Source organism: Triturus cristatus, chromosome 1_2 (genome assembly GCF_964204655.1).
Source record: "Triturus cristatus chromosome 1_2, aTriCri1.1, whole genome shotgun sequence".
Lineage (NCBI taxonomy): Eukaryota > Metazoa > Chordata > Amphibia > Caudata > Salamandridae > Triturus > Triturus cristatus.
This window is the reverse complement of record NC_140580.1, coordinates 1,101,311,583-1,101,336,732: the sequence shown is the minus strand read 5'-3', so window position 1 is coordinate 1,101,336,732 and position 25,150 is coordinate 1,101,311,583. Positions and strand designations below refer to the sequence as shown.

At 42.9% G+C, this 25,150-nt stretch overlaps 1 protein-coding gene across 1 annotated transcript in view; it reads left to right on the top strand.

Annotated features, from left to right (window-relative positions):
- SLC2A8 (solute carrier family 2 member 8) overlaps positions 1–25,150 on the top strand; it is a 100,878-nt gene that overhangs the window by 20,062 nt on the left and 55,666 nt on the right. Inside the window, exon 2 of the mRNA XM_085613712.1 lies at positions 14,442–14,604. Within this exon, the coding sequence (XP_085469838.1) occupies positions 14,442–14,604 (163 nt within the window). The remainder of the gene's footprint in view (positions 1–14,441; positions 14,605–25,150) is intronic.

Sequence of the window (25,150 nt, the reverse complement as noted above, 5' to 3'; positions counted from 1 at the left end):
TGGACCATTGCTCCCGTTCTTTGTCAGAAGCGGTCCTCTGTATTTCCAGCACCTCTCTTTTCGCATCGTGCCATCTTTTTACCTGCGACTTTACTACATACATGACAGTAGCACTGGGCTGCATCTCAGTCTCCCGTGCCACCCGGTCTGCCAAAGCATTCCCTTCTCCGACTTTATCAACCACTTTCTTATGGGCACTACATTTAATGATAGCAATTTTCCTCGGATATGTCAATGCAGTCAAAAGGTTGTGAACTAACTCTCCATGCATTATTTGTACTCCATGCGACGTTAGAAACCCTCTCTCCTTCCAGAGTAGGCCGAAATCGTGCGCTACTCCGAAAGCATAGCGGCTATCTGTATAAACATTCACACACAATCCTGTGCTGAGCTCACATGCTCGCGTTAATGCTATCAGTTCCGCTGCTTGAGCTGATTTCTGTGGTATGCGTGCTGTCTCCACTATTGTTTGCAGTGTGGTAATTGCATACGCTGCTGAAGTCGTACCATCTGGTAGCTTCAGGCATGATCCATCCACCCACAATTCTCCATCTACATCTGGAAAGGGCGTATCTTGGAGATCAATACGACCCTTTGTCTGTTCCTCAGTCACAAGAATACAATCATGTGCTTTCCGTGCCTCAGACTGAGCTTCCGGGAACGGCAACAATGTAGCCGGATTTAACGTTACACACCTCTTTAACGTAATATGAGGAGCCAAAAGCGTCAGCTCATATCCCGTTAAACGGGCACTTGTCAAATGCTGCGTCTTTGTCTGATTAAGCAGGGCATCAACAGCATGGGGGACTAATACCAACAGCTTATGAGATAACACAATTCCCTCGCTTTGGCGTATTGACACAGCTGTCGCCGCAACCGAGCGAAAACAACCAGGCAATGCTCGGGCAACAGGATCAAGTACAGCTGAAAAATACGCACAAGGGCGCTGCTTGTCGCCGTGCATCTGCACTAAAACTGATAATGCACATCCATCTTTCTCATGCACATACAGCGAAAAGGGTTTTGTATAATCAGGGGTCCCTAACACTGGTGCTGAACAAAGGGCCTGTCGCAATTGCTGGAAGGCAGTGTCACACTCATTTGACCAAGGAAGCGGAATAGGTGTGTCTTTTGTCAAAAGGGCTAACAATGGCTTGGCTATGTGTGAAAACCCTAATATCCATTGCCTACAAAAAGAAACAAGACCCAAAAATGCACGCACGTCCTTCTGCGTGGAAGGCACTGGCGTGTCCAAAATTACTTGAATACGATCTGGTGTGAGTGCACGCCCCTCCTTAGACAAAAGGTGACCCAGATAAGTCACCTTTGGTCTACAGAACTGCAACTTTTTCCTCGACACTTTGTGATTGTGAGATGCCAAAAAGGAAAGCAAGGATAACGTGCTTTTCTCACACAGCTCCGGAGTGTCAGCCGCCAACAAGATGTCATCAACATATTGTATGAGGGCGACTCCCTCGGGTAAAACAAAGGAGTCCAATTGTCTTTTCAAGGCTTGACTGTAAATGCTAGGGCTTTCTGTGTAGCCCTGAGGAACTCTACAAAATCGATAAGACCTGTTATTCAGAGTGAAACCAAAAAGGTATCGGCTATCGGGATGAATAGGAATCGAAAAGAAAGCATTTTTCGAATCAATAACCGAAAACGTGGTCGCCGTTGGCGGGACCAAAGTGAGCAACGTCGTGATATCAGAAACCACTGGATACTGAGGTATCACGATCTTGTTCACCTCCCTCAAATCAATTATAAACCGATAAACTTTGGCATCCGTATCCTTCTTCAAGATGGGTAAAATTGGACTGTTACAGACGTTGTAGGGAACTTCCTCCACTTCTCCCACCTTAATCAAATCCTGCACAATCTGTATAAGGGCCTCCTCCCCCTCCTGGGAAATACGATACTGCGGGAGGCGTGGTAACACCGTGAAAAGAAGAGCCTTCACAGGTTTCTTGTAGTTCAAGCAGGTTTATTCTTAACTCGGCATCCCAGCATAAAACATCTTCATCATATCAATTCTTTCCTTCAGTAACTGGCCAACCTCGGAACCCCCATTCCTTTACATTCTTCTTGTAGCTAAGTAACCATCCCATGACATCCGCTCTAGATATCTTTACATATCTCCTTTTTTTACAACAAATAATAAAATCATAGATTGATAAGATAAAATAAACACAGCATAAGATAATAGATTACAACTCTAATTTCATGACTAAATCTATTTAACTCCAAATTGTCATTGACGTTTCTATGGTTGGCGTACTTTACAAACATTCCCCAAACTCCAAGTTGTGCCATCTTCCAAATCGACAACATTGGATCTCACACCTTTAACTTGAAAAGGCCCAAGGTACTTGCTTTCCCCTTTTCGAACCCATTCGTTTTTCCGCACTACTACCCAATCACCTCTTTGAACACAGACCATTTTTACACCTTTTCTAGAATCATATAACCCTTTCATTCTTTCTTGATTCCCTTGCACCTTTTTCAACATTTCCTCCCGATCAACCCATATCTTTTCCTTCTTGCACAGCCATACAGGACACTCTTTCTTCCCAGGCTCCCTTCCTTTAAGTGACACAAAAGGAGCTACTCCTGTACTAGAATGTGGAGTAATCCTGTGCATCCACATCATTTTTCTCAATTCTTCTCTCCACGACAATCCATTAGCAAGTGATAATTGTATGTTTTCCATAACAATTCGATTAGTTCTTTCCACTAAACCATTTGCCTGTGGTCTGAAAAGAGCCACTCTCTCATGTACAATACCCAACTTGTTCAAATAATCTACCATCTCTCTAGATACAAACTGCACCCCATTATCAGTCACAATTCTGCCTGGCAATCCTTCCTCCAGAAAAACCTTTTCAAGAAATTTTATGACATTACTTGTACTAATTTCACCCATGGTCTGTATTACAAACCACTTGGAATGATAATCAACTAGGACTAAGATAAATCTATCCCTCATTCCTAATTTATTAACCGGCCCAATAAAGTCCATGGATAATTTTTCCCAAGGTTTTGACGGAAACTTAGTACATTCTAGAGGAGGTTGACGCACAATCTTTGATTTGTCACTATTCACGCAAAATTGACAATCTTTCACCAAGGCCTCAACTTCACTATCAATTCCCGGCCACCAGAACGATTCTCTAATTCTGCGTTTAGACATTCCTTGACCTGGATGACCCTCATGAATTATCTCCAAAATCTGTTTCCTTACCTCTTTTGGAGGTATGATCTGCCATCTTCTCATAATATTGTCACCACAAAGACTTAACTCCTCTTTAATTTTAAAGAATTCTATCAAATCTGAATCCTTGCAATCATGCACATTCCAGCCCTGAACAATTCTTAACTTCACCTTCTCCAACACTGGATCATTCTTCATAGCTCTCTCCCAATCTTCAGACAACAAAGCACACACTCCTACATTACCACAGACATCACCACTTACATCACCACATACTTCATCAAAATCTTCCTCCAAAGGCATCCTCGATAAACAATCTGCAATCACATTCTTCTCTCCCTTAACATATTCCACCTCATAGTTAAACTCCATGACCGACAGTAACCATCTAGAGATCCTTGGTGTCACACTTCCTTCCAAATCCTGTTGATTTTTAGCTTTCAGACGAAAAGCGGCATTATTTATTTAACTTGAGACGAAAATTGGCATTATTCACTTAGTTAGAGCACTCGAGCATGAAGGCCAGACAGAGCAGCATTGTTCAATTAGCTCGAGCATTCGAGCGTGAAGGCAGTGTGGAGCGTGATGCAGCCAGAAATGCTTGAAAGTAAACACTTAAACTGTTAAAGCTTTCTCTGTATACGCGCTAGTATTTACTTTAGAAATGATGTATTTGGTTGAGCGCTTCACAGGAAATGCCTAAAATTACATACTTTTGATGTCTCCATTAATCTTTCAGTTATGCACTTCATGACAACGCGTTGGTGTTCACTTAGAAATCAATCGTTTTTGTCGAGCACTTCAGCTTGAAATTAAACAGTCTAAGTAAATAATGGTTAAATGCAGATATTTATGCCTGCTGGTGAACAAAGGTGGTTTAATTCAAGCAGCGCAGAATATTGCTCGTTTTAAATATGCAATTCATGGCATCTGGTTTCTTTTAAGCAGTGCGTCCCGATTGTTCAAAACCATGCATAATTATAAATATAGTTATTAATAAACTTGCTCTTTAAAATTACTCTTTTAAGAGAAAGGTCTTATAGTTTTAAGTCGTTTCAATCTGTTTAAAGTCGTTTCAGTCTTGCCTTAATCTTTTGTTGTGAATCCAAGGATGAGATGCTGATTTCTGCTCCTTGCGCAGCTTCCCGTCGCCATGAAAAGAAGAGCCTTCACAGGTTTCTTGTAGTTCAAGCAGGTTTATTCTTAACTCAGCATCCCAGCATAAAACATCTTCATCATATCAATTCTTTCCTTCAGTAACTGGCCAACCTCGGAACCCCCATTCCTTTACATTCTTCTTGTAGCTAAGTAACCATCCCATGACATCAGCTCTAGATATCTTTACACACCGCCCCCTCCTGGACACTAATATGGACAGGCGGAATCACCATTTGTCCCACATCGGTATCCGAAATGGCCCACAAAGTACGAGGGAGAGTTGCTAACACAGTATCCTCTGCAACCACACACATCCGTTCAGACAGAGGGTGATTATCATTTAATATCACACGCACTCCAGCGGGGGAGCAGCGGATCGTAGCTCTGAAGTGCTTGAGCATATCAAGACCCATAATATTGTCCGGCGTGTTCGGGGCAAGCAAAAACGGACAGGGTGCAGAAAAGGAATCAACCTGGAGTGTGAGGGGTCGAGAGAGAGGGCTTCGGGAGAGCGTACCGTCAAACCCTACCGATGTAACCATTAAGCCAGATGGGGGAGCCCTCGGAACCAATTGTTTAGACAGCGCGCTACGAGTCGCTCCTGTATCCACTAGGAACTGATCAGTAGAACCCAAAACCTTCGCTGAGACATAAGGACCCTTCTGATCAACCGGCACCTCAACTGATTCTAACCCCCATCCAACGCATTCCTATGCATGCTGTGAATCATGGTACCCAGAGCGGTCAGTCCCTGACACTTGGTACTGGTTTTGTCGATCAAAGACATTAGGTCTATCTCGTTGCTGCCCGGTAGGTTCAAAACGAGCGTGATCATTAGAATTCCCTCTAAAATTCGAAAAACCCCCTCTACCTCTCGGTCCACCCTGATTATGCCCCTGACGCGATGCATACAACGCCGGGCAATCTCTGGCCCAGTGTCCCGATTGTTTACAATACGCACATTGATTCCTATTCAAATCAGAGCGGCCCAAAGGAGGACCATAAGATCCTCCCCTACCTCTATTGACACCCCGACGAGGCGGACCGTACACTTGTGCTAACATCACCTTCGTTTTTAAATCTTTCGACTTCTTCTCCTCCTGCCCCTTCGCTTCTTGCTCCTGACGCTCATAATACTGAGCTATAGTCAGGAGGGCTGTCGGAGACGCGGTGGACCAAGAACTTTCACTCGCTTTTAGGCGGGCTGCTATTGCCGGTAATAAATTCGCCACATATTTATCAGCAAAGAGGTGTCGACCCGTATCATCCGTAAGTGACTGACCACTAAAATCATGAAATGTCTCCTCAAAGCGCGTAAAGAAATCTGCAACTGATTCATCAACTTTCTGTTTACACGAAGCTAACATATTCCAGTCAATCTTTTTAGGGGGAATGATTGTATTTAACTTGGTCAAAATAGCAGCGGGGAGATCTAGGATAATCTGAGGTGGTTTCTGCGCGGGCTTCCTCTCCCTATCCTCCTCCTCAAGCTCAGACCACCGAGCCTTAAAAGCGGCAACATCGTCCACCTTCCGTACGGATCGCCACATATCCGGTGGTAAAATAAGCCCAAAGAACAGATCTATATCTGCTAAGGTCATAGTACAAGAATTCAAGGCCCCCTCGACTTCTTCGTAAAAGGCCGCTGGATTCTTGCGGGGATCAGGCAATGCATTCTTTAATGCCATAACATCAGCCCTATGCCAGGGAGTATAAACCCAATTGTACACAAAATATCCCTTAGCATCGGCGGAGGTAATATCCGCACTAGTTCCCGCTCCTTTAGGAGGAACATACAAAGGTGCCGCCTCTCGCATTGGTTTAGCATGCACTAGGTCGCTCTTATCTGAGTGGGAGGTAGATGATTGGTCATCACCGCCACGTAAATCCGACTGCTTTTCCTCCTCTGCTTTTAGGCGCGCTCTCTCTTTAAGGTCACTCGCCGCGTCCCGCAATGCAAACAGCCGTCGAGCCGCATCAGGCGCCTTAGAGGGAGAAAAAACACCGTTACGCAATGCTTTAGCATCTAATACTACATCATCAGGCTCAAAAACTGCCGAATATTTCCGAAAAACAGAAATCACTTCATCAGAAAAGTGTCCCAAAAAATACAACTTCTCTCTATCCTGCCACTTTTCCCAAGAGTCCAACAATTCAGCGAGGGATAACTTGCCCTTAAGTGCACGAAAGGAAACTTGCCGAAGCTCACCCATTCGGTCAACCGATAACATGGACCGCGTGTCTACCTTACCCGAAGCCGATCCAGAATCCTGTGGCCTCGGGGCAGACGCGCCAACATAAGGGGGCGGAGAGCGATCTAATAAATAAAAATCATCGTCAAGATTAGTAAGGACAGGATAAAGTGGCTGACGGACAGCATATTGACCCGAGACTTGCAGCCTACGCTCTTTCTCTTGTCTCTCCGTCTGTTCTCTTTCCTCCCGACGCTTCGCTTCCTGTGCTCGCACATGATCATTCTTCCGTTGCTCTTTATCAAACAGCGCTTTCTCACGTTTCTCTCGCTCACGCACTTCCTTCACCCATAATCGCACACATTCAAACATGTCTTGCCGAGCACGCCGTTTACACATACACTGTTCCACATACTCAATCTTACGCATATCAAATGATCCATACAAAGGCCATCGTAACTCAGGATCCTTCTTGGTGTATTTCCTCCATACTGTGCTGTACATTATAGAGGAAAGACCATGCTTCACATACATATCCCTATTAGGAGTCCCCTCTGGGGGAGCTGGAGCAGATTCCTCGAGGTTTAACCGGTTTCCAAAGCAGCAGCACCACTTACGGAGTGCGCTAAAAGCAGGCATGCTCAAAAATAATGCAAAATATGCAGTATTATCAAAAATGGCACTTAAACGTTGTGCCGTTCAAATTTACACAACCTCGGAGAAATATCTCCACATTACCTGCCTATATGTGTTGCAACGCATATATTCTCACAATAATCAATACAAGATATGACCGGTCATCACAAAGCAAACTCAAATAGCCAAACCCGGCTTCAAAAACTCGGAGCAAGTACCGTACAGCGGTTCTTACCAATCAAGAGTGTCCAGATTCCAACTGCCAAGCTCCAAAATTCGCCCAAACGGCTGTCACGGCAGGACCGACAGAAGAGGTCTCAGTCGAGGACCGGCGCCACCCAGATGGTCAGCTCGGAAGGGGAGGAAGAAAAACCGCGGGATGCCAGGACTAAAGTGCCTCTGGCAGTGATCACATCCCCGGCCAAATTCCTCACCTTCGTCACGACCAGTCCTTCGAGCATCCGAGTCGCCGATGAGCCCCACGTGACGGGCGCCAATTGATGAATATAGGCCCCAGCTAGGCCAGCAGGACACAAGGGTTCGCTCTCCTGCAAATGGAATCTACAAGGAAGTTGGCACGGAAACTGCAAAGTACAAAGACAAAGTTTATTAACCCTTAAGGGTGGTCCTACAACCCATACGACACTCTTCAGTATTGCATAGGGTAGCACAAAGAACTTGCGTACACGGTCCCCTTTTATACACAACAGAGGGGCTCATAAGTGGGTGGATACAACATGAGGCAAAGAGTATTACCTTTTATGGTCATTTTCGATACAGAATCAATATGTAGGCGGAGGAACTAATTTCCTGAGCCCGCGAAAACATGGTCAAGCAAGGACTAACTGATAACAGATGTGGTCAAGTGTGGGCATGCGCCAGACGGACAAAGGGGCTATTTATAGACTGTTACTAGGCAGATTACAAGAGCAACTAACACGAAGATAGGACCCTTCTCGTGCTACGCACGTGGAGGCATGACAATACAAAATGGAGTCCAGACTTTAGTCAACATAACGGGAGAAACTCGGTCATAAAAGGGGAATTCATGTCTTTAGTGAATGCTTACTCACATCGTTATTTCAATTTTCAACACACTGGCTTATTGACTACACAAAGGTGGCCCCTCATTCTCGGCTCTCTGGAACACTTCTGGACCTGTTGATAAACAGAAGAAGAATTAACATGCTGTCGGAGACTTGTGAGGAGACCTGAAGTCCATTGTACCCAGGAGTGAGAAGTGGAATGCAAGGCTCAGTTGCACGTATTCCTGAGTGGCTACAGGAACACAACAAGCTGCTTCGTGGCCAGTTAGAAGCGGGCCTTCTGGTGGCCTCTGTTGGATTCTGTTCTTCTCTCTACTTGCTGTCCCTGAGGTAATAGAAATCTTAGGACAACATCTGTGGGGGCTGCTCCACAAAGGCAAAATAGTAGGGGCTTAGAAATTTTACAACCCTTGGAGGACTGGGATTAACTACCAAGCCTATCCATCCAAGGCGCTACCTCAGCTGACAAGAAATTCGGGTTGGTCCTTCTCTGATCTTTTTGCTGCCCGAAAGAAGACTTTAGTTCAAAAAAACAATGGTCTTATGAGGTTGAAAAATCCTCGAGTAGCCGAGCTACAGTAATTAGTTTGAAAGAAATTATTCAGTGGTATTTGATAGTAACAAAAAATCAATTGGATCCAATTACTGAGCGTATAACAGGACACAGGAAATTGGAGGAAGACATCACATTTTATTAACATCATAAAATGGAGTTGCTTCCATTCCTATCATTTTTACTTTTGTGAATTGTATATACAGTGCTCACATATACAACGGTGAAAGTGCGTGAAGTAAAGTGCTCCGTGACAATAAAAACATTTCATCGCATTGAGAAACAGGTCAAAAAACACCCAATTAGTTTAGACAATGTTTAAGGGCACTTTGACATTGTGGTCGACGGCGTTTCGATCTTAGTCAGTCAAGATCATCATCAGGACAAAGTAAATGTGAGCACGTAGGATTACGTGAATTCGAAGTGAGGGCCTGCAAGGGTGGCCAAGGAGCCCAGTGATTACGAGCTCGCGTCCGTGTTGAAGATGAAGCAGTAGTAAAACTGGCGATGAGTGGGCAGAGTCCACGGAAGTCGATTTTCACGAAGTAGGGCCACTAAAAATCCGTTTAATGCGGCGTGTTGAAAAATCAGGGCGTGTGGTTAGCCCGAGCGAAGTTGGAAGACGAATTAAGCAGGGTGAATGAATCACATCAGGAGCGCGCTGGCGAAAGTCCGGAGCACCGAAAGAAGACTTTACCAGACCTTCATGGTAGAGGTATCAGAGTTTGGCACACTTTGACCGGATACCGATTCCAGCCTCGTCCCACTGATGGATCCTGGGCTCCAAAAAAGGGAGTAAGGGCAGCGACAAAATCTGGACCCTGTGAAGGTAGATTTTCAGCAAGTAAACATTTTAATTTTCCTTCTCTGAGCTTTTCCCGTCAAACCAAACTGCTTCGGCTGGACTGTGACCAACTGTGTATCTGACTTCAAGAAGACTTTGTCTGAAACAGCCTCCTCTCCCCACTGGAGGATCTCTACTTCCATAATAAAAATAAAAGTGAGAAGATATAATCTTTCACTGGGTTGAGCCTCTAGGGTTAGCTGGCTTCTGGTGCATTGCCCTCAGCATCTGCTTGTACCTAGAGCCTGGTTAACCGTGCCCCTAAATGCTATGATGTTTCCTCGTGATTTTTAACTTGAACAATTCATATCTTCGATTCCATTGATTTGATTTTAATGATTTATTTTGTATCCTTTTTCTTATTCAAGTGTGCTTATATCTGTAAAAATTATAGGATTTTTACGTTGTTGCTTTTTGACTTTTTAATTGTTTTGTTACTGCTAATTATTTTTGCAAGGTTTCTCTAAGTTTAGCCTGGCTGCTCTGTGCCACATCTACCACCCACCATAGCATAATGCATGGTGCAATGGGACCGCCCACTTTATTAATTGTCAGACCTGCACTACAAATGACAAATGACAGCATATTTCCCTGATCACATGTGCACAGCTGCCAGAAAAGGAGAGCACATTAGTGTCAGGCCTGGTGTGCCAGAGCTGCTGGGTCACTCCTATGTTTTATATTTGTTACATTGTTTTGAATTTTCTTTTGCATATTGCTTAATGTTGCAGCTAAGCTTGCCATGGGCAGATCTTTGTGTTTGCCAAAGCTTGTATTTGGCTTTGTTTTAATGCAGAACACCCAAAATCCTCCAAGTGAGATTTGTGCGAAACACACACATGCAGCAAACAATACACAAATTAGCAATCGGGAGGACTAAAGATGTGTTGCAATAGCTGTTTTTAAAACTTTTCTTTAGCGTCCTGTATCTCTCTGATTATTGGCCCATGAGGAGGGCACTTACGTTTAAGCAAATGTTTCAATCCAGAAATATGCAGGCTGTCAAGCATTTCCATTTTAACACCTGTAAGTTAGTATGAAAAGTTTATTGATTAATTTCCAAAAATCATTACAATGTGTATTATTAAAACAGTTACTACACTCCTCACAGCCATACATCAATTAAAAACAGGCGAAAATCTAATTTGCGCAACCATTACAACACATATTATTTTCCTGCTATTCTTAAAACCAACATTACTACCTCAGGCAACATTATTAATGAGCAGCAATGCATACATTCAACCACGTTAATTCAATAAAGTAATATGAGCAGTTGTTTTAGGAATTATAGCAGATTGTTGCTAAAGTGCTTAAGCCATCAGTGCAAGCTAAACATTATTAAACGAAATAATCATTTCAAAAAACAATGCCAGACCGAATATAGTTTTAAGTTGGTATTCTAGTACATTTGAGTTTCTCAATATAATCCAAATATTTCAGCTAAGACAACCTTTCTAAAATCTTTTTAGGGTTCAAATAATGAAAAATAAACATTTTAGACCGCAAATTAGGATTGGTACTAATTAGCGTTAAGAAGCCTAGACCATCAATGCCATCAATCCGTGTGCAGACAATGTACGTTTATATTAAAATACATAAAGTTTAGGAGATCATTCTAAGTATATCTATTGATTTTACCTGTTATAAAGATGGCCGTAGAAGAAATCTTTCATAGAGCCACTGGATTAATACTGAATAATAATAGTAATAACCAAAATAAAACCTATAAGTAGTATCAGTAAGTATCAAAAGCCTTCTACCGAATTCCGCAGTATTGCCGTTCATCCATGGGTGGCCAAATTTAGGCAGAATTCAACGGGTTCAGCCAGAGTCAAAAACGGTGGCAAGTTCTCACTTCTGCAACCAAAAACAATGGTTTTAGCAGGATTCACTGTGCCTGTAATAATAGTGGACAAGTACATATTATGTGCAAAAAGGTTTCATTATCATAACGACATGGTCTGCAGCAAGATGCTGACTATTGTTGAATCCACCTTGGTATACTGTCCGTAGTAAAGTACCTGCCAGATCTCAACCTTGAGAAATATGACCATTATACGAGTGTAAAAATCACCCTTCAAGTAGGGCTAGACATCAAGTTTTTTGTAATTATTGATGACAGTCCAAACATGTTTTTTCTGTGTCAAGACCTCTTTATCTGCTTGAAAGATAGTTGTTTTGTTACTCGGTTTAAAAAGATTTTTAGACTGGGTTGATGAATTGTTTGGAATTCAGATAGTTTATAATCAGGAGTGAATGCACTCAGAAAGTTGAGATTTCCAATCATTTGTAAAGTGAGAGTTACTAAGTTCCTGCCAGCCCAGGTTTGCTAGATTGTCCGGTTCAGCTGGAAACACATTGATGCTTTCTAGAAAAACAGCTTCTCTCATTAACGTTTGACTTTGTAGTCCTAACTCGAGAAGAATTTCAGCGTGGCTGATATTCTTTGGTATCTTAAAGACAGATTTAAAAGCCTTTATGTATGACTTATCTGAAAATGGAGTGCTTCGACCACAAAAGATGATTGATAGATAAGCCAGAACAGGATCCAATTTCGCCTCCATAACTTTGACTACATTATCATTGCTTTGACACATTAGCTTATCTCCCAAAGTCTTAAAAGTGAAGATGGAAGAAGTGCTTTTAGCTCTCAAATGGTTGAAATGCTCTTTAAATGAGATTCCATCATCACAAGTGATGTCAAGATATTTATAGGACCTGACAGGCTCTATGGGATTCTGTCTGACGTGCCCAGCGTGTGAGTTTAACTCTGGGGCATCCGATTGTAATGATGTTGTTTTTTTTATATTCCGCTACAAGCTGTTAGCTGATACATATTCATTAAAGAACCATATTAAACACTTTAAGCCAATTGGTGTGTTGCTGAGTAGTGTAGAATCGGCAGCGTATTGTAGGTACTTTATTTTACCGTCTAGGAAGACGGATATAGAGAGAAAAACAACAAGGAAACCGTAAGGGTCAGACTGGACCAAGGGTAGATATATTTTTTTAAGCAACAAGGGTCCCATACAAATAGGATAGGTATAGTATCACAATTTTTACAATGAAAAACTGGAATTATCCATGTACTCAATTGGAAAGATAAATGCAATTTATTATCAATAAAATAGAAAAACGTAATATGCAAGGAGATGAGTGAGCCAACCGTGAAGAGGTAAAAGAGAAATCAGCTGATTTCCTTACCACATAATATAATTTAGAGTTAGAGACGTCTCCAACTCTAAATTATATTTTGTATTCTACTGTTGAGTATGAGATGTTAAACTGATTGTGACTCTCTATACTTTCATTTTTCGCACACACTGAAAAGGCACCTTTTAAGTCACTTGCCTGTGGTAAGGAAATCGGCTGATTTCCCTTTTACCTCTTCACTGTTTGCTCACTCATCCCCTTGCATAATACGTTTTTCTATTTTATTGATAATAAATTGCATTTATCTTTCTAATTGAGTACATGGATAATTCCAGTTTTTGAATGTAAAAATTGTCATACTATACCTATCCTATTTGTATGGGACCCTTGTTGCTTCAAAAAAAAAAAAAGTCTAGGAAGATGGAAGCATAGGCGTTCACATTTTCTAAATGTTGAGGAAGATCGGCCTTAAAAAGGTTAAATAGACCAAGTGCAAGGACACTAAAGGTGTTAAATCTCAGTCAGACTGGTGCCGCCTCCCAACTTCACCTGAGCCCCCATGTGTTGGTATACAGTAGGATTATTAAGTCTAGAAGTACACACAGTGCTCTCCAAGCCGCAAGCTTTGCCCACAACCGATCTCGTGGAACATAATCGAAGGGGGCATTCAGATCAACAAAACAAATATTTAACTTTTGTCTTTTATATAATGATCTTTGTCATTAAAGTAAGAGTAGCACCAGTAACTAGTAATATATATTCCTAAAAGTAAATAACAAATGCAAGTAGATTGCAATATTCTTCTTTGAGTATAAGAAGTTAACTTAAAGACCATCAAAAGCATTGGAATGTACAATTCAGAATGAATGAGGCTTTATAGCTACAGTTTGTGCACCTTTTCAAGGAGAGCTGACATTTGGGGCTGGTATTTTGTCAGCCAGGATATGCCACATAATGAGACCTCATGTAACTGCCCATCAGCCGCACTGCAATACAGTTATTTTGCCATAATTTTGTGGATTGCTGTGCCACAGGTAGTCTCTGTGGATTAAGGAAGATCCAATGTCCAGTTTGCTACCAAATTCATCAGTTCCTTTTACTTGTGGGTCACAAAGAATGCACAGGTGTCCTATTTGTAAATATTTGCGTTGCTGTGGATAAAGGTGTTTCTGACAGTCATTACCTGTAATTAGCATTTTGTGTTCTAGGGAAAGCACACTAATGCCCTTTTGGGAGGCATAGCACCCTGTGTGGGTGGAACAATTAATAGTAGATCTATATTGTATACCAAGCTGTTGGGAATTTTCTTGCTTCTATACACATTTGATTTGCCGTGATACTTCTACTCAGTAATTAAAATACAGCAAGCATTCTGCCGTTCACTCCAAATCCTAGTTAATTTATTTAACTAAATAAGTTGTCAAGGAGTAAAAACCAGCCTTGTTATTTTGGTGCAGGAATGATGGCCTGAATTGCTAGGTTAGGGAATTTCTTTACACGGATTTTATCTTTGCTCTTTCTGATGGTTCAGTTCGTGCTTTTTAATTTTAAAAGTTTTGTTTTTAATTGAATCATACGACGTACAGCTGTGGATATGTGTTTAACACAATACAAGTGCTATATTAATGAATCCTTTCTTTCACAGCAAAGTTCAAAATACGAAGCTTTTCTTGGCCACTTTTGCCGCAGTTTTAGGACCTCTCAGCTTTGGGTTTGTCCTGGGATACAGTTCACCAGCGATCCCCGATCTGAACAACAGCGATGACCCTAATTTAAGATTGGACAAAACTGAGGCCTCATGGTTTGGGGTAAGTCTAACCCAAATGTGGCAACTTAATTTTAATTGATATTTATAGTACATCATGTTGCAGTGAATGCGAGAAGTTAGCCTGGTATATGATGTCCACTAGTTAAAGTGGTACAAAAGGGGGTGGTGCTTTGTTCGCCATATGTTGGCAGGGTATGCTCAGACGTGAGTCCCTTGCTCACTTTGCCACTGGATTCAAGCAAGCCTGGCTGAAGACGGCTGAAATGCCAGAAACCGGTCCTAGGAAGCTTGTTTCCAGTCCAGGGAAGGCATGGCTTGGCAGTTCGGGCTGGACTGTTCCCATGAGGCACAGGGTCAGACTGATTTGCATATGGCCATGTCTGAACTGGGGTGGCAGAGTGGGCTAAAGAACGGTGATGGATTAAACCCAGATCTGTTGACTGGGTGTGAGTATTTGATTGGTTCTGATGCTCCGTCCATCACCACCCCCTTTTGTACCACTAGTTAAAGTGGGCACCTTGCACCAGTCCAAATGACCCTTATTGATGATTAGGTTAAAGACAACCTTTATTGTAAGCTATCCTAGTGGTATCTATGGAGAGCAGCCTTCAGGCTTAGTCTCGAAGGAATGTAACGCAGCTTGGTTTACCAGATTCTGACCTCCTGAATGACAAAATGAAAGGAGAACCACACAAGGTTTATATAAAATATATGTATTTATTACTAAACTCTCTCTACTAACCTCTTTATGAGATTAGATAACAAGATACACAATATTAAAGCACTAGAACGACAGTAAATAGCACAATACACAGTGGGCTCCAGGGGGAGACTAAACCATATACTAAGAAAGTGGTATAACAACCACGACTTGACTAGACACAGTGCCTAGAGCACGTAGAATCGCTGGGACCGCAAGGAACCACTCAAGGTAGTTACACAGGGGACCCAAGGGGGACGCTTGCAGTGTGAGAACACAGGCGCGAGCTCCGTACAATCCTATTGGAAAGTCGCGGTTGGAATTTTAAAGATTAAGGACACTTAGGAGAGGATTTTAAGAAAACCCTTTGGAACATAGAAGGTTCTAAGGCCAGCAACCTTGAGAGTACCGAGGTACCCGTGTTACCTATCCCAGGAGAGCCGGGTGCATAGGGGTCAAGTGGTGTCGGAAACGCTGTGATGCGCTGAAGTGCTGCTGCCAGGAAGATGAGAAGTGTCCGGTGTGATCCAAACCTAGATCGGAGCTGAGAAGAACCTGAAAGCAGAGGGGACAGAGTCTGGGTCACTTCACAGTGACCAGGGGCACGATAGACGAATGCTCACCAATGTCTGGTGTTTCAGGTGAAAAAGCATATGCTGCTGCAAATGTACACGGTGTCCAGGGGTTCGGGTTGCAGATCTCAGAATTGCTGAGAGCACGGATCAACCTCAGAGACCACTGGAACCCACCTCCTGTGTTGCAAAAATCTTCGAAGTCCTTCAGGAGCTGCGTAGATGCAAACCGGTTTGAGATAATTATCCAGTCACACACCAAGGCTCTTTATCTTGGCCTTCGTTACTGGGGCGGCGCCCAGGCAGGGAGGCCAGGACAGTGTGGGGGCCAACTTGGCTGAATTGCCGAAGTACATGATTTCGGTTTTGTCTCTGAGTTTGAGACATGAATGTTGCATCTAAGTGGCAACCTTTTCCAGGCAGAGTTCCAGGTTTGAAGGATCAGACCGCAGATGGTTTAGAGATACCACCAGCTGAGTGTCATCCGCATAGGTGACTACTTCAATCCCAAACGGCTGGCCTCGGCTTCAGATATACGTTGAAAAGCGTGGGACTTAGAGAGGATCCCTGGGGCACTCCATAGTTAAGAGGTAGGGGCCTGGAAGTGTATTCCTCCGCGAAAACCTGGAAAGTCCTGCCATTAAGGAAAGATTGAATCCAAGAGATGGCTCCTCCTGCTATCCCGGCTCTTCTTTGCCTTTCAATGAGAACATTGAAATTGACCGTGTCGAAGGCCGCGCTAAGGTCTAGGAGGATAATGTGTAAACAAAAGTGATTCTACCCTGTCATGGAGTGAAAAAAGTGATTATAAATTATTAATTTTTAATTTTGTAATGATAATTATAGTGAGTTTCGGGTGATCCATGAAATGTCACGGAAAACACTATGTGTTTTTAAAATACCCCTCACACACTATGAATCCCATAGTGTCATGCTTCATCATGGGGGTCTTCCCGTCCCCCTACGGGGCGGGGCGTGCTACTACCTACGACTACGCGGGAGCACTGTTGTTATGATGGTAAGGCTTATGTGTAGTGCAAGGGATGTGAGTGTTTAGAAATATGTGTAAAATATAAAGATTAAAAGAACCCTGGCTAGTAGAAAAAACAATTTTATTCTGTTCTCTAGCTGGGAGCGTTAAAAATGGGGAGGAGAGTAGGAGATATCACGAGTTAGTGGCTACCTACTGGGTCAACATGTTTCGTAAGCAGTCCCCACTGCTTTACTCATCAGGACCAGTAAATTATCCCTTAAACACTAGAGGGATATTGTATCAAGATATGTATGCCTATTCGTATCTATTAACAGACTTAAATGAAAGCTGCGCATGAGGGTACACTGACCCCAATGAAAAATATGACCAAATTGGTATCTGAAAAGAAGAAGAAGAAAAAACACTAGTAATACAAGGCTGTTTCATCGTTGTGGGGTATAAACACATCACCATACTTTAAGTATATCTTGCTGAGAATTCAGTTGATATCGTTTTCGTGATATATTTTTCTAAATATATATAGTTTTCGTGATATATTTTTCTAAATATATATTTTTCATTCTATATCTGAGCGTGTAAGGTGAATTTTACTCATCACTCGAATTTTTCTTAGAACAACGAAAAAAAGAAAAAAGGAAGCAGTTAGACACAGAGGACAGACTATATGTGACATTACCACAGAAACAAACATATAGGTATTATACTGTGTGGATTCGCTGGTTGTATACACATATATGGTATAATACGCATGATTGCCCACAGTCATTCACTACATGTAAAAAATCGTAATGTACATACTTTAATTAGGCGTAATGTTCAGGCTTCATGAGCACGCACTGGAGGGGAGGGCGCCTGGTTATAGTCACTATAGAATAGTAAATATCGTATTAGTGAGGGAAAAACGGCAGCCGCCGGTGGAAGGCGAGCCTACCAGACTCCTGACCTGGTTTAACGACTTGGCCGAGTCACAACTTACAGTTTATAGGATCATTCCTCGCTTCCGTGTGCCTCCGTGCTGCTCCGTCGATGTCAACACTGGAGTGAGCATCTGTGTTTTTATTGGCAGAGGGCAGGCAAAAAAAGGACGCACAACTAGAGCGTAAAAGGGCTTCAAAATGGCCGCCCGACATGGACTGTTCGAGGCACCAATACCTCACTTCCTGATTACGGAACGTGTGGAAATAAAAAGTTGTAAAAAAATCGTAATATGAAACAGAGCATAAGGTACCTATGATCAATCGATAATTCAATGTGAATCTTTAAAAATGTCAAAATATCGAGCAAAGGGAAAAAATAGATATTTGCGAGTATTGTAGCAGCCACATGTTAACACTCCGACAAGGAGCGAGGCACAGAAAACGGCCGAAATCAAAAAAGTTGACAACGATCACAAAGGGAGGAAAAAAGAAATGGGTAATTCATGATTCATTCAAATTGATGTCCATTACTTGATAATATTCCTCAGTGCTTAGTGAAGCAAAAGTAGACATATCGCCGTCATTGTGGCAGGAGAACACGGAAAGCAGACTGATCATTGGCACTTCATTGAACATCAGGAAAGCGGAGTGCTATAGTTCGTAAAGAGATGTCTGAATGTGTATTTCACCCATTGTCTTCAAGGAGGAGTTTGTAATGGGGTATGTAAATCGATCGGATCGACCTCAGACATTGTCTCTCTTGTTTGGTAGACCAATCATGTACCCACCAAAATGTCATAAAAAATTCTGGGTGGGTCAGCAAAAGAAGGAATCAAATTGACTTCAGGCATTAGAATTTGTTAATTTAGAGAAAAAGATTAAGGTTTTTAAGAGATTCATTAGTTGAAGTTACACCTGGCTCCATGGAATATCGTCATTAAGGCCCATGATGTTGGTCTTAAGGCGGTGTACCCATCTTTGCTCTTTTTCAAACAGGTATTTGTCATTCGGTACTTGTTCTATGACTGTCCATGATATTTCTTCTGGTGTATGTGCAAAGTCAATGAAGTGGGTTGCCATTTTCGTTGCTCCTTTTTTGCACTTGATGTTGCTTTTATGCTCACCGATTCTTACTTTTACACATCGCGTGGTCATCCCTATGTATTCCAGTTGACACGGACATTTAATCAAATACACAACGTTGTTACTGTTGCAAGTGGTGAATTTTCTCTGTTCCCATTTGGTGCCGTCAAGAAAGGTGATGCTTGTAGTTTTTCTGGTAAGATTACAGACTTTGCATCTTCCACACGGGTGGTGTCCTTGGATTTTAGCCATGGAGGTTGATAGGCCTGTAGATTCATTGCTGCTAGGTCTAGTGTGGACCAACATGTCACGTATGCTTTTACCTCTTCTGTGTGCAAAAATGGGTTTCGGGAGGTTAAGTCCACCACTATTCAAAATGCGCCAATGTTTGTTCACAATTTTGGTAATTTTATTGGAATTAGTGTTATATGTAGTGATGCAGAATGGCCGTTCTTCTTTGGGTTTCGGTGTAATTGGTTCAAGAAGGCTTTCTCTGCAGTTGTTGCGTGCTCTTTTGTATGCTTTCTCAATAATTCGTTTGGGGTATTGTCTTTTAGCTAAATTCTTTCTTTTCTTCTCTTTTTTTTTCTTTTTTTCGTTGTTCTAAGAAAAATTCGAGTGATGAGTAAAATTCACCTTACACGCTCAGATATAGAATGAAAAATATATATTTAGAAAAATATATCACGAAAACTATATATATTTAGAAAAATATATCACGAAAACGATATCAACTGAATTCTCAGCAAGATATACTTAAAGTATGGTGATGTGTTTATACCCCACAACGATGAAACAGCCTTGTATTACTAGTGTTTTTTCTTCTTCTTCTTTTCAGATACCAATTTGGTCATATTTTTCATTGGGGTCAGTGTACCCTCATGCGCAGCTTTCATTTAAGTCTGTTAATAGATACGAATAGGCATACATATCTTGATACAATATCCCTCTAGTGTTTAAGGGATAATTTACTGGTCCTGATGAGTAAAGCAGTGGGGACTGCTTACGAAACATGTTGACCCAGTAGGTAGCCACTAATTCGTGATATCTCCTACTCTCCTCCCCATTTTTAACGCTCCCAGCTAGAGAACAGAATAAAATTGTTTTTTCTACTAGCCAGGGTTCTTTTAATCTTTATATTTTACACATATTTCTAAACACTCACATCCCTTGCACTACACATAAGCCTTACCATCATAACAACAGTGCTCCCGCGTAGTCGTAGGTAGTAGCACGCCCCGCCCCGTAGAGGGACGGGAAGACCCCCATGATGAAGCATGACACTATGGGATTCATAGTGTGTGAGGGGTATTTTAAAAACACAGTGTTTTCCGTGACATTTCATGGATCATCCGAAACTCACTATAATTATCATTACAAAATTAAAAATTAATAATTTATAATCACTTTTTTCACTCCATGACAGGGTAGAATCACTTTTGTTTACTAAATATCAGATAGGAGGTAGGTTCTATCCTAATACCTCTTCACTCCCTCTCTTTGATTATTTCTAGGAGGATAATGACCACTACTCCTCCCTGATCTACTATCCTCCTGGCTTCCTCGACCACAGCCGTAAATGCGCATTCTGCACCGTGTTGTGGGCGAAAGCCCATCTGAGAGTGATGTAAAAGCTCATGGGTTTCTAGAAAGGATGACAGGGGAATTTATACGTTTTTCCAAAATCATACTAAGCATGGGTAGCAGGGATATAGGACAGTAGTTTCTCAGTACTTCGGGGTCTAAGTTTGTTTTTTTCAGCAGTGCTTTTACCATGGCGTGCTTCCAAGCCGGTGGCACAAGTCAATTGGAAATGGAGAGGTTTAGCACCACCTGGATGACTGGTAATACCACGTCTTTTATATTGGATACAATATGAGGGGGGGGGTGTGAGAAGGTGGCCTGATATATGCTGTCCACTAGTTATTATTATTATTATTATTATTATGTGTTCTTATATAGCGCTCAACTTACCCTTGGGCATCTTGGCGCTTGCATTGGGAACCCGTCCTGGTTTTTCCCTGTGAGATAACCCGTACTGGGCATCCCCAAGGTGAAAGCCAGGCATCCCACCGCGGGGGGGCCGTTGTGGAGATTAAGCAAGCTTGTTGCCCAGAGCTGCATAGTGTGAACTCGTGCTTAGAGTGGGCACCGAAGCGAGAATTATCGAGTCCGTGGACAATTGGGCTCCGGACCCTGCCACGTCGGGAATTGAACCCTGGTCCCGGGTCTGACCTCTGCTTCAGGGTATGCCTCCTCTAACCAGTGAGCTACACTAGTGGGCACCTTGTATCAGTCCAAACAACCCCTTATGGTGATAGGTTAAAGACAACCTTTATTGAAAGCTATCCTAGTGGTAGCTATGGAGAGCAGCCTTCAGGCTAAGTCTTGAAGGAATGTAAAGCAGCTTGTTTTACCAGTCTATAATCTCTTGAATGATCAAATGAAAGGACAACCACACCAGGTATATATTTAAAATATATGTATTTAGGTTAACACACACCCCTCTAGTCTATGAGACTGGAGTTCGAAGTACTTAATTTACAAGTGAGTAAGCATCAGTAATAGCACAAATACAAGTTTGGGCCCTAGGGGCGTACCAAACCATATACCAATAAAGTGGTATAAGAACCATGACTGAACTAGATACAAGGCCTAGAGCCTGTAGAATCAATGGGACCCCACGGAACCACCCAAGGTAGTGACAAAGGGGACCCACGGGGACTGTATGCAGTGTGTAAACACAACCGCGGGTTCCCGTTATCTTCTATGGGCAATGTCACGGTTGGAAATTTAAAGATTAGGGACACTTCTAATTGAGTGAGGACCAAACCCTTTTGGACTTAAGAAGTTCTAGGGCTAGCACCCACGGGAGCACCGGAGTACTCGAGTTACCTCACCCAGGGACGCCGGGTGCATAGGTGTCTTTTGGTGTCGGGTCGCGACGTAGATTTCAATAGAAGCCTGCAAAGAACTGCTGCTGTCATGAAGAGGAGATGTGTCCGAAGAGATCCAAGCCCGGATCTAGGAAGGAAGGAACCTGAAAGCAGAGGGGACAGAGTCTGGGTCACTTGCCAGTGACCGAGGGCGGGATGGACCAATGCCCACAGATGTCGGGTGCTTCATGTGAGTTGATGGGTGTCTTGACTCTTCAGCCACGAGGTCCAGGAGGCGTCGACGAAGTCCACGAGCCGGATTTGAGCTGTCCCACGAAGTCTGTCGAGTGCTGCGGTGTCGGCGACCAGAATGGATTGAAAAACAGAGGAGGGACCCTGAATCTAAGAAATAACTACAATTGGGGAACAACCCGCCAGGGCGAGAACAAGAGGAAAAAACATGAAAAAGGGGGTGTTCCCTTAAATGACAAGGAAAAAAGTTTAACTATCAAAAACAGTATACCCACACACCACAACAAGAATAAATTTATTCAAAACCGTTTTTAATTTTCATTTATATATATATATATATGTATATATATATATAGATATCAACATGATTTTTTATAATAAATAGAGTAATTCCATTTGAACAATACAAAACATTTAGGAAGAATATACATAATCAAAAACATGCAAAAACAGTCTGAAACCTAGGACACGCAGTGACACTTCAAAAAAAGACACCAATTAGATCCACTCATACATCCAAACATCCCTTTTATACAGTCAAATTCATACACAAACATTCACGTCCATATCACTATACATAAGGACAAGAAAAGCGCCGACGCGCGTTTCGGACAAGTGCCAAATAGAGGCTTCCTTCATCAGGGCGCACTTGAGATATTACACAGGCAGACAAAATAATGTCTGTGACACGGGCCTGAGAAGCGGTCCTAGTAGCAGCAAGGCTGTGGGTGGGTATTCAGTGGGCAAAAAGGACAAATTAGGGACAGCTCAGGATAAAATTTCATAAACAAGAGCAAGGCAGCCTGTAATTAGAGTCAGCAAGACGGAGGGGTTCCAATCAGCCAGGCACATACATGTCAATAGAGATAAGCTCTCCTTATATCCCCAAAATTTACAAGCACCGAAAAAGGTATAGTCAAGGATTAAAAAAAAGGTGTGTAAAGAATATCAGAAAATACATAAATCGGTCGCCCCATAGATGGTGCACCTGTAACCAAAAACCAGGTTTCAAGAAATAGCAGCCTACCTAGATACCCTACAATCACGGGGCCCCTTTAAGTATGTAAAAGGTCAGCGGATTGTAAAAACATGAATACATGGATAGAAATCCCAGGATTCCACCGGTCAAGATTTCGCACTTTTAGATAGGCCCACAGGGGATCCAGGCGTAAGAGGGAACCAGGTTTAAAAGCAAATCAACGAAAACATTCCAGGTATCTAATAGGAGCATAAAAATAAAGACAGGGGTAACACATCTATACAAGTAACAATAGGGCAAAGCAGAATAAAATAAGTGTAATCTAAAGAAGGGAGAGCTACCTCAAAAGGAAAGATAAACGCTGATAAAATACAGGAGGTAGTACCGGAGCCAACAGTGAAGAACGACCTGAAAAGCAATAAAGCAGCAATAAGCTTCACAGATCATAGAGAGGTCGTGCTTCTAACACGGTACAGAATTGACACACAACGAACTGAAACATACCTCAATGCAAAAGAAATGAGCAATCCTTTAATTGCGGTGAGACGAAGACGGGAGACATCATGATATTGAGAAACTTCAGACCCGGGGAATAGGGGGCCTAAAGGAACAATAAAAGCAACGGGATTTTCAGCAGGGTTAAAGTAAGATAAGTGACCAGAATGGACCCAACAAGCCTTGGCAACGGCAAGTCACTGGAATTCAGAGAAAGGACTGCGGTGCAGACCAGCAAGGTCTGAGGGACTCACCCAGCGAAGGTAAGTCAGGGCACGTCTGGAGCAACCAGGAAAGCCCAAGCAGAAGAGGAGTTGCCTTCGTGGGGACCTGCTGGCCAACGGGCTAGTGATCGCGAAGGAGCCTCAAGCGGGCTCCTTTGAAACTGGCCCATGGGTCACTCGTGGAGTGGAGGCCAACAGACTTCGGTGTAGGAGGTGCTCAAGGCTGGGGCTACTCGGATCCCAAAGCACAACTTCGAGGAGGACCAGGAAGATATTGTTGCTCCAAAAGTTCACGGTGCCCAGGGGTCACGGTTCCACCTAACCCATGATAGCCACGGGCCTCAGCTTTGCTGTGGACTCAGGGTAGCCTCGGAAGTCTGGAAATCCACTTCTGGTGATGCAAAGACTTCGGCACCCGGTGGAAGCTTCAGCGATGCAGACCGGTCAGAGCTTCTTTGGTGCCTGCCAAGCAGGGGAGTCACTCCTTGACCCCAAGGGAGATTTCTTCAGTCTTCTAGTCAGGATAGAATGTCGAAGGTCCAGGATGTACGTAGCAGAGTTTCGTCCAGGGTAATCTAAAGTCCTAGGGACTGGATTCCTATACTTTTAGTAAGTTTAGGGGATGGACTAACTCTAAGGCCCCACCTATGGGTGGGCCTGTAAAGAGGGGTGGTTACACCCATTTCCTTTGTCCAGTTTCGTGCAGGGGCAGGTAACCCCTGCAACCGGTTTGAACTGGACTATGCACAGGGACACCAAATGTGCCCCCAGTGCAGGACTCCAAAGCACCAGAGAGTGCTCCCGCCCAGCCCCAATACACATCTGCCTGTCTGGGGAGGTGGTTACACCCCCCTTCGACAGGAAACCTATTGTCCAGGCCTCCCCTGCCGGAGTTTCGGTCAGCAGCAGGAGGCCAGCCCCGTGTCTGTGGCAGAGGCATCCATTTTGTGATGCCAGGGCTCAGAAAAGTCCTACCGGGTTTGACCAGTGTGAACATGTCTTTCCCTCTAGAAGGTTGGAATGCTACCCCCACCACCAGAACTGGTATTTCAAGATGTTTGACAGCAAACACGACATGTTTTGATGCAGCCATTCCAAAGTTAACATTTACCGCGAGGTTATAATGCACTTAAGAGTATATGGTATGGCTATAAGGAAGGATTTCCGAAAGCTGCAGAGGGGCTCAGCTCATGCTTGGCCACCCTCTCATACAAAACCAAGCCCTCTGCCTTCAGGATTGTCAGGGCCTGAAATATAAATATAAATATAAATATAAATATATATATATATATATCCTATACCACTGTAAGGGGTGCAAGCACACCCTTACCCAGGCTGCAGTAGCAGACCTGTGGTGCCATTTTGGAGTGCTTCCCAGGGATGGCACAATACATGCTTCAGCCCCTGGTAGGCCTCTGAGGTACCTATGCCCTAGGTACATAATATACCATATACTAGGGGCATATAAGTCACTCCAGAATCCAATTAGATATG